General features: G+C 45.0%; 1 protein-coding gene across 10 annotated transcripts in view; it reads right to left on the reverse strand.

The window, feature by feature from the left end:
- The window catches only part of LOC136148301 (transducin-like enhancer protein 1), a 92,255-nt gene that overhangs the window by 11,330 nt on the left and 67,328 nt on the right, over window positions 1-13,597 (reverse strand). For all 10 annotated transcript variants that reach the window (XM_065907809.1, XM_065907811.1, XM_065907804.1 and 7 more), the window contains one exon: window positions 12,460-12,536. In XM_065907809.1, coding sequence (XP_065763881.1) covers window positions 12,460-12,536 — 77 coding nt within the window. The remainder of the gene's footprint in view (window positions 1-12,459; window positions 12,537-13,597) is intronic.

The following is a 13,597-nucleotide window of genomic DNA, read 5'->3' on the forward strand; positions in this document are numbered from 1 at the left end:
CTACATCAGTTAGTCTGTTTCTTTTTTGTTATTAAATCTTCTATTTTTTAGCCCACAGTATCCTTTGGTGTTCTTAGTCCTTATCAAGTCCACATGATGTTTCAATACATGCACATTAGAATTAATTGAACCTATGCCATTTATTACACGGTATTTGGAGTTGGAATCAAAAAGCATTGTATTACTGTCCTTGAAGATAAGACCACAAGAACTGGGGTTGAAGTCTATCCACATTCCAAGTTATGTGACCCAGATACCAGGCACCACAATCTAGGTCTGAAGATAACAAATGAACGGTGGTCAACATGGGGAGAAAACTTGCTTCTTCGAGCTTTCCATAATTTCTAAAGAATTACGGCAGGTGTGAGGGTTAGCTTTTCTGTTTGCCATAAATCAAGGTGGGCACTTCTAGGTAGGCAGTTTCTATCAGGTGCCATCTTAGCAATTCTGGATTTTTAGGGGAAGAAATTTTATCTGCTTCCCCTGGAACTCTGCTTAGTATAGAGTTAAATGTTCCAGATTAAAACGGATGCACGAAGTACAGGCGGAGAGCTGTATGCTTGTCTTTGGAAGATACCCACCTCTCTCCCAGGTGTCCTCTTCTTTAAACCACAGAGGAGGTCTGTGATCATCATATTTAGGCAGTTTTAAAATTGATTCACAGTGCAGCGAACTGCTGCCAGAAGCTGTGAACATTTGTCCATCCCAGGGGAAACCCATACGGATGTTAATACATCAGTCACAGGGGGCCTCAGAGGAAGCCGGCGCTGCCCGCTGTGCTGGAGAGCCTAATCGAATGAACAAACCCCAACGAGGCATAGGGCAGGTGCGGCTCACAGAGCGAAAGATGGAAAGGAAAAACCAGGGAAGCAAATGAAACAGCTTGGAATCTGCTATTCACCTCCAGGAAGAACAGGAGGATCTTTGAGAAAGCCCCCTTCAATGGCACAGCCTAACAATGTTGACGAGGTACCAGAAGGAAACTTAGCCTCTTTACTGACTGAGAAACTAGGAAAAGTAAGATCAACTAGGAGGGGGTATTTACAAACGGACAGAGTACATTTATAAATATTTCTCATGCCTGAATTTAGAAAGAGACCAGCCACAAAAGAATGCATATGGCATGACTGCATTTATAGAAGTTCACACACAGGCAGGATTTACCTCTGGGATTAGAAGTTGGGGTGGTGACTCCCCTTGGGACTGGAAGAGGCATGGATAAGGTTTCTCGGCAGTTCTTTGTGCAAAGTCACTGGGCTATACACACATGATTTGTGTACTTTCCTATACATGTGCTTCGATTTTTAAAGCTTGGATTCATGGGAGGGAGGCTCAAAAAGGAGGGGACCTATGGCAGAAACCAACACAATATTGTAATTATCCTCCAAGTAAAACTAAAATAAAATTAAACAAACAAACTTGGATGTGTTTATTCAAGAAAAAGGGGAAGGGCTTCCCTGGTGGCTCAGGGGCAAAGAATCCACCTGCTGATGCAGCGGACACAGGAAGAGCCTTCACGCCGCAGCACAACCAAGCCCGTGAGCACGAGCACCCAGAGGCCGCGCTCAGTGACAAGAAAAACCACCGCAATGAGAAGCCTGGACACGGGAACGAGACAGCAGCCCCCGCTCGCCACAACTGACGAAGGCCCACGCACACCAGCGAAGATCCAGCACAGCCAAAGACAGACAAATAACTCTTTAAAAAGAAAAAAGAAGGGAAGAGGAGGACTCCTGACCACTGTAAGCTGGGTCCACAGCCAGGCTGAGAGCCCAGACCCTGGATTTAAAGGGACGTGAGCTTCAGGGGCCCTGGTTCACAGCCTCACTGACTATGGTCTTCCTAAGGGGCTTAACTACCTGCAGCCTATTATGTATCTGTTTCCTGATCGACAAGATAGAAATAATAATAATGAAACATAAAGGCCGCAGGGGTGGTAGCAAGGAAAAAAGGGCCACCAGCTGCAAAAGTGCAAAACACATAACTCTGTGCTCGACACCTGCAGGTTCTTCGGGAAATGACAGCATCTATACTAAATACCGTGACTTAAAAAGAGGAAAGCGAGGCGATGCTGAGTCCAGGGCTCTTATCTTGACCAGAGGACAAGTGTGACAGCCAGGAATGCGGAAAGGGAGGGAGGCGTGGGGTGGGAGCCAGGAAAGCATGTGGCGATGGCGAGGCCAGGAAAACCAGGATACCCATAAATCCTAAAAGGCTAGGTGGGGAGACAGCACAGGCAAAGACGAGAGGAGGATGTCTGGAGAGAGCATTGTGGTCAACTGCAGGGTAGAAAGGAGGAGACTTGGGTGATGGGGCCTGGTTAGGGGCCACCTACCGACACCCCAGAGCCTCAGAGAAATGAGTCCCCAGACCCGGCTGTCTGAATCAAGCACTTGCAGATCAGGATCTGATTCTGAAATCTGGTGGCAGAACTGAACAGAGTAAAGCTCACTGGACATCACAGGTTTATTTATTTATTTATTTTGGAAGGACATCACAGATTTAAAACCTGAATGAACTGAACTCTTTTGGAACCAGGGACTCTTCACTCCTGGGGCACACGGCAGAGGCGGAGGCACCCCGGGACCCTGCAGGAACTGCGAACTGGGAAACGGCACTGCGTTTCCAGCAAGCAGGCTCTTTCCCCGGCAGACTGGCCCCTGCTCATAAAACCACACAGTGTTCTGTGGTCAGTGCTAGAGTTGTGGGTTTGCTGGAAGTAGGCAGGATCCAGCACACAGCAATGAAGAACCAGGGACCCCGGCGATAAAAGCTGTGGCCAAGACCCTGCTGCCTATGGACTCAGCCCTCCCGAGCGAGAATTTCTTGCTATATAAGCAGGTATCCAAAAAAAAAAAAAAAATCTGACCAGATCAAAACCTTCACTCACTTTTTATGGCTCACCAAGTCTTCACGATTGAGTGCCTATGAGCCGCAGTTCGTGTGACCATCTTGTAGCCTAAATTCCCAGCCGTGTGGCACCACAGGCCAGTCCCCTAAAATATCGCAGGCTGTCACATCTCCACGTTGCGCACAAACTGTTCCCTCCTGCCCAGAATAGCACCGCCTCCCCTTCAGTGCGTGTCTCCTCCCCACTCTCGCGGCTTGCCTCGACTCCCCAGGTGCCGTGGGTCCTTTCCTGGTGCCCTGATTCAACATAAATGGTTATCACGCTGAGGACAACTGCCCACAGTGATATCTGTCTCATTTCCCAGCCCTCTGGGGACAGGTGGGATGACTGCATCAGTGAGCATACAGCTGGTGCTCAGCAGAAGAATCTGAATGTCTCAACTCATTAACTGCTACCTAATCACTTACGAATCGAGGCATGAAAGACTGCTCCAGTAAGGAAAGTGAGCTACAGAAAGCTGGGGAGTCCTCTAACCACTTGGGCTCTGCCAGCCAACTTTCCCAAAGAACTTATACCAAACGTGCCTAAGAGGTGGTTTCCCAAAGGGGAGAGGCAGTCCCAGAGATACAAAGCTGATGAAGAGCAGAACAAGAGGCAATGAGAACAACAGTAACTGTGAAATTCACAGGCCACCCCATCAGCAGAACCCGGTGGATACGAGACCCCGCAGACATCAGCTGCGGCAGAAGTTGCCGTGGGTCACGTGTGACGAGCTGGTTCCGGAGTCTGGGTGCTGAAGAGCACACAGTGAAGCTGAGGAAGTGAGGCGACCCAGGCCAGAGTTTCGGTTTAGTCACTAGTGAGACGTGGGGGCCATATAGAACTTATCTGGGTTGCGTTTCCCTATTTTTACAGCATGCTGTGACAAAACATACCCTGTAAATGTGACTGATGAGGTGTGGGGGAAATGATGTCACGTGGGAAAGTACTTGCAGGAAAGTAGGAAGCATAACATAGATTCAACCTTTGGTTCCCATGTCACAGGAGGCAGCTGGCCATCCCTTGTTATTTACAGAGGACGGACAGTAGGACAAGACAGCATGCATAACAGGTCCAACTCAGCTCATACTTAGGAGGGTCAGCCAATCACAGAAGCGGGGCTCTAACCTCTACCTCTGCTTTCAAGTCAGCACTACCTTTGACACTCTCGCCTCAAGAGGGGCCGTGGGCATCATCCATGCGCTTCATGAAGGAGCCCCGAGGACTGAGGGCTGTGGCATCTAGCTCATTCTAAGACAGATGAGAATAATGTTAAGTTATGATTTTGGATGATGCTCTCAGCCTCAAGAATTAGTAAAGTGAAGGTGGCGGCTGGGACTGTTGGGATGTGGACTCTAAGAAAATCAGAGCCATATTATTCTAAGATTCAGGGGTGGGGCAAAGTCCTCAGGTATATAATTCATCTACTAACGATAAAAATCTTTCTTTGCCAATGTAACAAACTCTGCCTTTAATATTTTTTTTTAGGGTCTGCATGCCTAACTTGTAACCTCTGTTAAATCCTTTACTTCTTTCACAGGATTTTCCCAGTTTGGCCTCTGAGCATCCTCCCAAAAGCAAACATGCAGATCAAGTCACAGTCCTCACCCCACTTGAACACAGCATTTCTACATCAATGGAGGGCTTTAGTAACAAAATACAAAGAGAGGACATTGAACTATTAAGATGGGGACTTTTTTCCCTTATTTAGTTGAATACACAGCTATCCTCATATTTTAAAAAGGGGAATGCAGAACTTTTTAAAATGGATATAAAAAAAATTACTAGACAAAGTAAAGAAGAAGAGATGGTCTAGCTGATAGACTAGAAGTTCTCTGATCAAAGTCTGCATTGATGATTCTAAGAACCTACTTCCTCCATCAATGAAAAGTTTCCAAACTGTAAATGTGCTGGGGCAGCAACAGGGCTCCTATGCAGGACCAGATGCAAACCAAGAGACACGTGGATGAAAAGGAAGACAAAGATAGAGATAAGTTTAAAATATAGCCACCTCAAAGGTCCCTTCAAAAGTCCTAGCAAAGGAGCCAAGCACTGAAGATAAATAGCAGTATTCACTTAACAGATAAGACAAACTACGCCTAGTAAGCTGGATGCCATTTCTGAAGAGGTAAAAAGGGAGACAAAAGGAAGGGATGATTGTCCAGCAGCTAAACATAACTCGCATCAAAAGGAAAGGACTCACACTTCAGTATAATCCTAAGAAATTAGGTACACAGTCCTAAACCATTCAAAGGTAGAAAAACAGAAGTTAAACTCAAACACATGTGGTGACAATATTGCACAAAATAAGCATGTTCCTTTATGCACTTAATAGACAAAAAAAAAATACCCAAGTATCATAATAAGTAAAAGGGGGGGCTGAATTGATCTCCAAATCCACTAAATAAACCAAGTGTGGAATCTAGACATGGTCAGCATAGGGATCAGAAGCAAGATCAGAATGGAGAGGAGGGGGAGGGGACTGGCCACAGAAACGTTTTCTCAGCTAGAAGCTGGATGGCCTTTTTTCAATGCTGCAAAACGTATTTTCTTAAGAGGCAATTTTACCCCAAGTGTAGTTTAGATTTTCTCTTCCCATTAGGCTCCAACTCCAAAAAGGTAGTTTAAAAGGTTTATTTAAACATTTAAGTGGGTGGAAGATTTCTCAATTACACGTCTAGCATTAAAACACAGGGTGAGGGAACTTGGAACTTAGCTGGAATCTTGAGTCAAACTATTATTAGTGTGCGTTACAACTGAACTCTAGATGTTACTATATGAGGCAAGTAGACCTCGGCCCCAAGTATTTGTGGGGAGGAAAGCGGTGCCCTTGGGCCAGGAAAAAACATCTTGAGGGGAGGGAGGCACGAGGTATAACAAAGATGTCAATCTGTCTAAACTTCAGGTTTCTTTTTTTATCAGTGAGCTCCACAGAGTTCAGGGAATAAATTTCCTAAAACTCAAAGTAAGTTCAAATTAAGTCGACAAAACGCAGCAATTAAATTTCGCCTTGAGGGTTTGGAAACACAGTCAGGGCAACCGCTTATAAATCAGCATTGCATGTCTCTAAAATGCAAACTGCATTCTCCCTTGGAAAAGGATGAATCATAGAGTCTTACACAATCCTGGGCTCATCCCCACCTTGTCAACGCGGCAAGCATTTGTTTACTGGCTATCAAGGCTCAAGGGAACAAGAGGACTTCAGAAGCTTTAATTCTAGCAGGGAAGAAGCAAATAGAGATAGGACGTGTACACATGATTATAATTCAAGGCCAAAGTGTGGAAAGTGTCACAAGACTTAGAAGGAAGGGGCTGGTGCAGAGAGATCATATGTGGGAAAGGCATCAGCAAAGGCTTCTGGGAGGTGGCAGCAGCGTGAAGTGGTCTTTAAAGGAAAGAAAATATTTCTGCAGGAACAGGTAGAGACAAATTAGAGGGGAAGTTGCTCCAGGTAGGAGGAGGGCCATTCACGGAATACAAGGTTATCCCATTCAGCCAGAGCATGAGATGCGACGCATATAGGACATGAGGCTGGAAAAACAAGCTGAGGTGACTCCATCAGAGGGATTATATCAGGAGATTATATGCACCTTTTGCAGATTTCTGAGCAAGAAACAGACAAGATCAGATACATATTTCATTAATGGAAACTCTCGCATACAATCTTGGTGAGGATTTTAAGAAATAAGAAGACTGGATAAAATGGAAAGCATCAAAACCTAAAGTCCGAGTACAGCTGTAAGAACTGGGATGATGCCTTCAACAAAAAGAAGTCAAGAGAAGTTAGAAGTGGGAGAGAGAAAAATGTCCAGGTTGGTTGGGAAAGCCTACTGAGATCTTAGATCACGCTGACATCAAAACAAATAGAGAATAGTGGCAATACCAAGCTCTTTGATAAGAAACAATGGAAGACCACAGGGCCTTTGCACATGCTGGTTTCTCTACCTAGAGGCTTATGCCCTTCCCCTTCAAACTTTTCCTTAAGGTTAAGAGAATTTTCCCTTAACCCTCCAAATGGGATCAGCCTTTCAGAGCTTCAGAAAACAATACTCTGTCACAGTTCTTGTTATTGTTGTTCAGTTGCTAAGTCATGTCTGACTCTTTGAGACACCATGGACTACAGCACAACAGGCTCCTCAATTCTTCACTATCTCCCTGAGTTTGCTCAGATTCATGTCCCTTGAGTTGGTGATGCTATCTAATCTTATCCTCTGCCACCCCCTTTTCCTTTTGCATTCCATCTTTCCTAGCATCAGGGTCTTTTCCAATGAGTCAGCCCTTTGCACCAGGTGGCAAAGTACTGGAGCTTCAGCTTCAGCATCAGTCCTTCCAATGAATATTCAGGGTTGATTTCCTTAGGATTGACTGGTTTGATCTCCTTGTCGTCCAAGTGACTCTTAAAGAGTCCTCTCCAGCATCACAATCCAAAAGTATCAATTCTTTGGCACTCAGCTTTCTTTATAGTCCAACTCTCACATTCGTACATGACTACTGGAAAAACTATAGCTTTGACTATATGGACCTTTGTTGGCAAAGTGATGTCTCTGCTTTTTAAAATGCAGTCTAGGTTTGTCATAGCTTTCCTTCTGAGGGGCAAGCATCTTTTATTTTCATGGCTGCAGTCACCATCCACAGTGATTTTGGAGCCCAAGAAAACAAAATCTGTCACTGTTTCCACTTTTTTCCCCTTCTATTTGTCATGAAGTAATGGGACTGGATGTCATGACCTTAGTTTTTTGAATGTTGAGTTTCAAGTCAGCTTTTTCACTCTCCTCTTTTACCTTCAGCAAGAGGCAATTTAGTTCCTCTTCACTTTCTGCCATTAGAGTGGTATCATCTGCATATCTGAGGTTGTTGATATTCCTCCCGGCAATCTTGATCCCAGCTTGTGATTCATCCTGCCTGACATTTCGCATGATGTACTCTGCATAAAAGGTAAATAAGCAGGGTGACAATATACAGCCTTGTTGTACTCCTTTCCCAATTTTGAACCAGCCAATTCTTCCATGTAAGGTTCTAACTGTTGCTACTTGACCTGCATACAGGTTTCTCAAGAGATAGGTAAGGCACTCTGGTACTCCCGTCCCTTTAAGAATTTTCCAGTTTATTGTGATCCACACAGTCAAAGGCTTTAGTGTAGTCAATGAAGCAGAAGCAGATACTTTTCTGGAATTCCCTTGCTTTTTCTATGACCCAGCGAATGTTGGCAATTTGATCTATGGTTCCTCTGCCTTTTTTAAACTCAGCTACTAGAACTGCAAGTTCTTGGTTTAAGTACTGCTTAAGACTAGCTTGAAGGATTTTGAATATAAACTTGGTAGCATGAAATGAGCATAATTGTATGGTAGTCTGAATATTCTTTGGCACTGTCCTTCTTTAGGATTGCAATGAAAACTGACCTTTTCCAGTCCTGTGGCCAAATTTGCTGTGCAAATATTGAGTGCAGCACTTTTGCAGCAGCCTCTTTTAGGATTTTAAATAGCTCAGATGGAATTCCATCACTTTCACTAGCTTTGTTCATAGTAATGCTTCCTAAGGCCCACTTGACTTCACACTCCAGGATATCTGGCTCTAAGTGAGTGATCACACCACTGTGATTATCTGGGTCATTTAGATCTTTTTTGTAGAGTTTTTTTCTGTGTATTCTTCCTACTTCTTCATAATCTCTTCTGCTTCTGTGTGATTCTTGCCATTCCTGTCCTTTACTGAGCCCATCTTTGCATGAAATGTTCCCTTGATATTTCCAATTTTCTTGAAGAGATCTCTAGTCTTTCCCATTCTATTGTTTTCCTCTATTTCTTTGCATTGATCATTTAAGAAGCCTTTCTTATCTCTCCCTGCTATTCTCTGGAACTATGCATTCAGTTGGTATCTTTCCCTGTCTCCCTTGCCTTTCACATCTCTTCTTTTCTCAGCTATTTGTAAAGCCTTCTCAGACAACCACTTTGCCTTCTTGAATTTCTTTTTCTTTCGGATGATTTTGGTCACTGCTTTCTGTACAATGTCGTGAACCTCTGTCCATGGTTCTTCAGGCACTCCATCTACCAGATCTAATCCCTTGAAACTATTCGTCACTTCCACTGTATAATCATAAGGGATTTGACTTAGGTCATACCTGACTGGTATGGTATGGTCACAGCTATCTCAATTTAATTACACATTTATTTTGGTGATTACTTGATCAAAACCATCTCCCCATCATCAGGCTGTGAGCTCCCAACAGGGTCCTCTCGCCTATTCAGCAAACTTGGATGACATCTGTAGAAGAGAGGAAAGGGAGTGGAGGGACTGACAGACGGCCTAGGAACCTGAAATCATATCCCGTAAGTCAGGGCTGAAGAAACAGACATACTTAGCCGGAAGGCATACCTGGTGGAGAGGTGTGGTCTCCAAAGATCTCAAGGGCTGTCTGTCCTGAGAAGGATGGATTAGTGGAGCACTCTGTGGTCCCAGGGAGTGGGTAAGAACAGGATTGACAGGTAAAAGTTCCAGGGAGACAGAGTTCAACTCAAGGGCTCAAAGAGTTTTCAAAGGGCCAGGGAAAATGAGCTGATATCACTAGAGAAGCTGGGTCAGAGATGCTCAGACACTTGGTGAGGCCATTATAGGAAACTTGAACCACAGATGAGCAGCCACACTAGAGGCACTTCTGAGGTCCCTCCAACCCTAAATGAACGCTCCCGGCTGTACCACACTTCTCAGACACTCAACCATCTGCCCGTGAATTGTCAAGCTCCCTCTCTGTGCTGGGAGCCTGCTGTCCCCTATACCAGAACAGCCCACCCTCCCAGACCCCTCTGCCCAGCTGGCTTATCCTCTTGCATGAACTTCAGCTTTCTGTGTATCCACCCTACCCCAAGGAACCCATTACCGACTCTATCACTCTTTACCTGTCTGCCTATCACCATTATTCTGCCTTCACAGCACTTAGCACTTGTCACAAATATAACTCGAGCATTTACTGTTTCTTTAAGGTCCACCCAATATCAGTAGCCCCCCCAGAGACAGGAAGACCGGCATTGTCTTCCCTGGGGCCTGCTGGGTACCTAACACACAGTTCTCCGTCAAACGTCTACAAAGAGCTTCCATGTGCCCTTTCCAATCATTATTTCCATTGGAATTTCTCAGAGAAAGACACTGGAAAATTTGTACCACTTTGTTCACCCTACCCTAGACATGGTGGCTTGTCACCATTTCTCTTATGAGCCTCAGACAGCACTGCTCAGCGAGGTTGGCAAACATTCACTGCTGCCCCTGGTGAGGTGCCCACTCTCCCAGAGACTTTCACACAGCAACTCAGGTCAATTCACGACGGCTGTCTCTTGTAATAAAACACTGGGACTGGTATTTTGTATCTTCTCCCCCTTACTCATCTTTATTTATCTCGTATAGGAGTCTCCATCTTTGTCATTTCAGGGAAAAACTGGTCTGTCATCACAGCCAGTTTGAACAGCACTGCCTCGGGCAGTATGACTTTACTGAACGATGAGAACAGTATGTCCGCTCAAACTACTTAATGGATTAATACATGGACTAAGACTGCATAGCCCAGATCCTGGACAGTGGGCAAGTTCAATTCTCCCTCTGCTACCAATTAATTTGATCTTCCTCCCATAATATCTTAAAAGAGAATACCTTAATCTTGAAAGAGAATCCAAAAAGCATCTTAACTGTTTTACAAAGTAGTGACCCCTCTGATCCACACACCAGTGCCCTTTTTGATCAGGGGGAGAAAACCACCGTCACACATGAGTCTCACAGCTTTGCCTCTCAGTCTGCTGTTGCGGTCTGAGCCGTGAACACGGGGAAGTCCAAGGTGCTGGCAAGTCAAGAACATGACTATTTTGGTTCTAAGAAGCGTGTCCACTTAAGGTGTAAACTTGGTGTCTAATTGCACACACAATTGTCAGGAACTGGGGATGCATTAACCATCCCTCACACCAGCCTTCAGGACCAACTCTGTGGCTCTCAGCTCTGCCCACCCCACCCCTCCTTCCTCACATTTCACATCCAGGGTGGGGTCCTGGACACACCTCCCCCACAGCTCTGACTGCAGAAACTGGCTTTCCCTAAAATGAACTTGGCCTTACTTGCCTAATATTTCCCTGAAGATTCATCAGTTACTATTAATTATTGTCTCTTGGCTCAACAGTACTCATCTGCCCTTTATCCACTCACCAGATAGAAGGACACATGACAGCTAGCTGCTCTGCCAGCAACCACAAGAAATACCGATAAGCACCCAGAGGCCTTCCTAAGAAAATACAACACAGTGGTTCACAGGTAGGTTTCAGTCAGAAGAGATCTCCCAGCCAAGAAAGTATTTGCAACACTGCCCCACTTCCCAGCCCTGCTCTTCCCTGGGCCAAGATGTCACTGTAAACTCTTAACATCTCTACTAGTTCCCAGCACACACCAAAGCTCCAGTTCGTCATGAGTCAAATTATTGTGAGATGGATATCAAAATGCAGGAAAAGAGGAGCAGTGGGAATCTGCCTTCTAAAAGCAGGTGATAGGGTAAGGATTTCTGTCTTCTGAAGCAAGGCTGCAATAAAAACCACACAAGGATGACCAGGTAGTCGAACGGACTGCTCAAAATAATGCAGTTTGCAACAGACGTGTAAATAATAGGTGAATGCAACTGTTCGAAAGTAAAGGGTATACGCAAAAAAAAAAAAAAAAAAAAAAAAAGGCCTGTGACATGCACCTCTTTTGGTAGGAAAAAAAAAATCAATGAATTGGAACCAGCTTTCTGCCATCTTCCACCTTGGGAAACAAGAGTGTTTGCTGAGAAGTAAGACAGGCTCTCGTACTTCAAGCTTGCTTTGTACAAAAATGGAGAACTTTAAGAATTATGTAAAATCACATTTCTAATTACTAACATATTATGGAAAACAGGTGATTTTCAGTGGCTCTGGAAGAATAATCCACAGGGCTTTTCAAATTCTGAATGTTCTTTTGCCCTTTAATCTACCTCTCACTGCTTCCCATCATGCCATATTACACTTTATAATCCTGGCTCTGTCAGAGGAAGGCACCCAGCAAAACTTCATTGTGGGTGGGCAGCGGGGGGGAAGGGACTCCCCCACATTTCACGCAACTCTTGCTTCCACCAAAATAAGGAAGAAGTGGCACTGAGCTGGGTAAAGAAAGAGCACATTTCACGTTTCTGAGACTTCAAGTCTGTGACAGCTTACTGCCCACAACACAGTCCTGTGGAAAACCTCCAACAGGCACCCTCTAACCCAAGGGCAAGGCCCAGCAGCTTTCTGAGGAACGGTCAAGCGAGGGGGGCCGACCATCCCTGGTTCTCACCTCCCTCCTTGCCCTGTCTCCAACAGCTTCTCTGCGGAAATAACTAAATGCATGAGAGCACCCACAGTGAGAAGACAGAGGCATGACACCTACCAGGTGTCCATTTATAGACAGTGCTAACACTCCTCAGGAGAAGACACTGGAGATCTCCTTGGAAACGCCCACGCCTGAGCTCCCTTTGGAATTCTAGTGCGCTGATACCTGTGACTAAATAACCGCCTTTAAAACAGAACCCAAGAGTTAGAGGTACTTACGGCTTCCCCCCGGGGATTCCTGCCAGGTTTGGAGGGATCGTAGGTACACGCATGTGAGGGGGAGGATCAAACCCAACCTGGAAACAGAATAAGGCATTGCAGACTCAGTTTATGCAGGGTAGGCACTTTGTGACACCTCTAAAAACTTTTTACTAGAAACTCAGAAATCCCCAAAGCAACAGAAACAGGGACACGTGTTAACATTTCCCAAAAGAAAAATTATAATGCAAGAAGTAATACAGCCTCCACTAAATACCACAAGACACACTTCTTTTTTGGGAGGCAGGATGGCACATGATCCATCTGTGCATTGAGAACCAGCTTCCCTTGGTAAATACGTCCTGTGGACTTAGGATGTTCTGCCTGTTCAAACAAGTACAAAGGACATACGCAGTCTGAGCCAGGACAACGTGACTCAACTTCAGCAATATCGACGTTTTGGGCCAGATAATTCTTGGCTGAGGGCTGGCCTGGAATGGCAGGATAATGAGGAGCATCACTGGCCTCTGCCCTCTAAGTGCCCATAGCAAACCCCAGTTCTGATGAACAAAAGTGTCTCCAGATTCGACCGAATGTCCCAAGGGGCAATATCACCCCAGTTTCATGCCACTGGTCTAAGTCAACGTTTAGAAATTCACATACAGACTATCTTTTTTGTGCACCTAGTCCCTCGGCTGATCTTGCCCTCCACTGCATAGCCTTTCCTAGGAGTGAAAAGGAAGGGAAAAACGATGCACTTTAATATCATCTCCAGTTATTGGAGGTAATGAAGAAGGGAGAGGAGAGAAATGCACATGCCATATTTCAAAGAGTCAACAGAAATGATCTGGGGGCTTTGATTTGCTATGAGTTATAATCTAGTCCCTTTTCCTGATGCAGTCAAGGACCACACGGCCAACTTTCCCCTTTACTGGCAGTTCTGTCTCTTCCTGGTCAAGCATGAGGTCATTTACAGGGTGGGAGAAGGCGGAACGAGGAGACCCTGCCCCACAGCTTCAGTCCCTCTGTGTTTCTCCCTGTTGAGCTGAGATCACTGCTTACACCAAAATCACGCAGTTGGGTTTAAAGAATAATATAAGTGTGGAAAGAGAAAATAACAGCTTCTCAAATATTTTTTCCTAAGAATTAAAGAGGAGAA

This window comes from Muntiacus reevesi, chromosome 17, assembly GCF_963930625.1.
Source record: "Muntiacus reevesi chromosome 17, mMunRee1.1, whole genome shotgun sequence".
NCBI classification, from domain to species: Eukaryota; Metazoa; Chordata; class Mammalia; order Artiodactyla; family Cervidae; genus Muntiacus; species Muntiacus reevesi.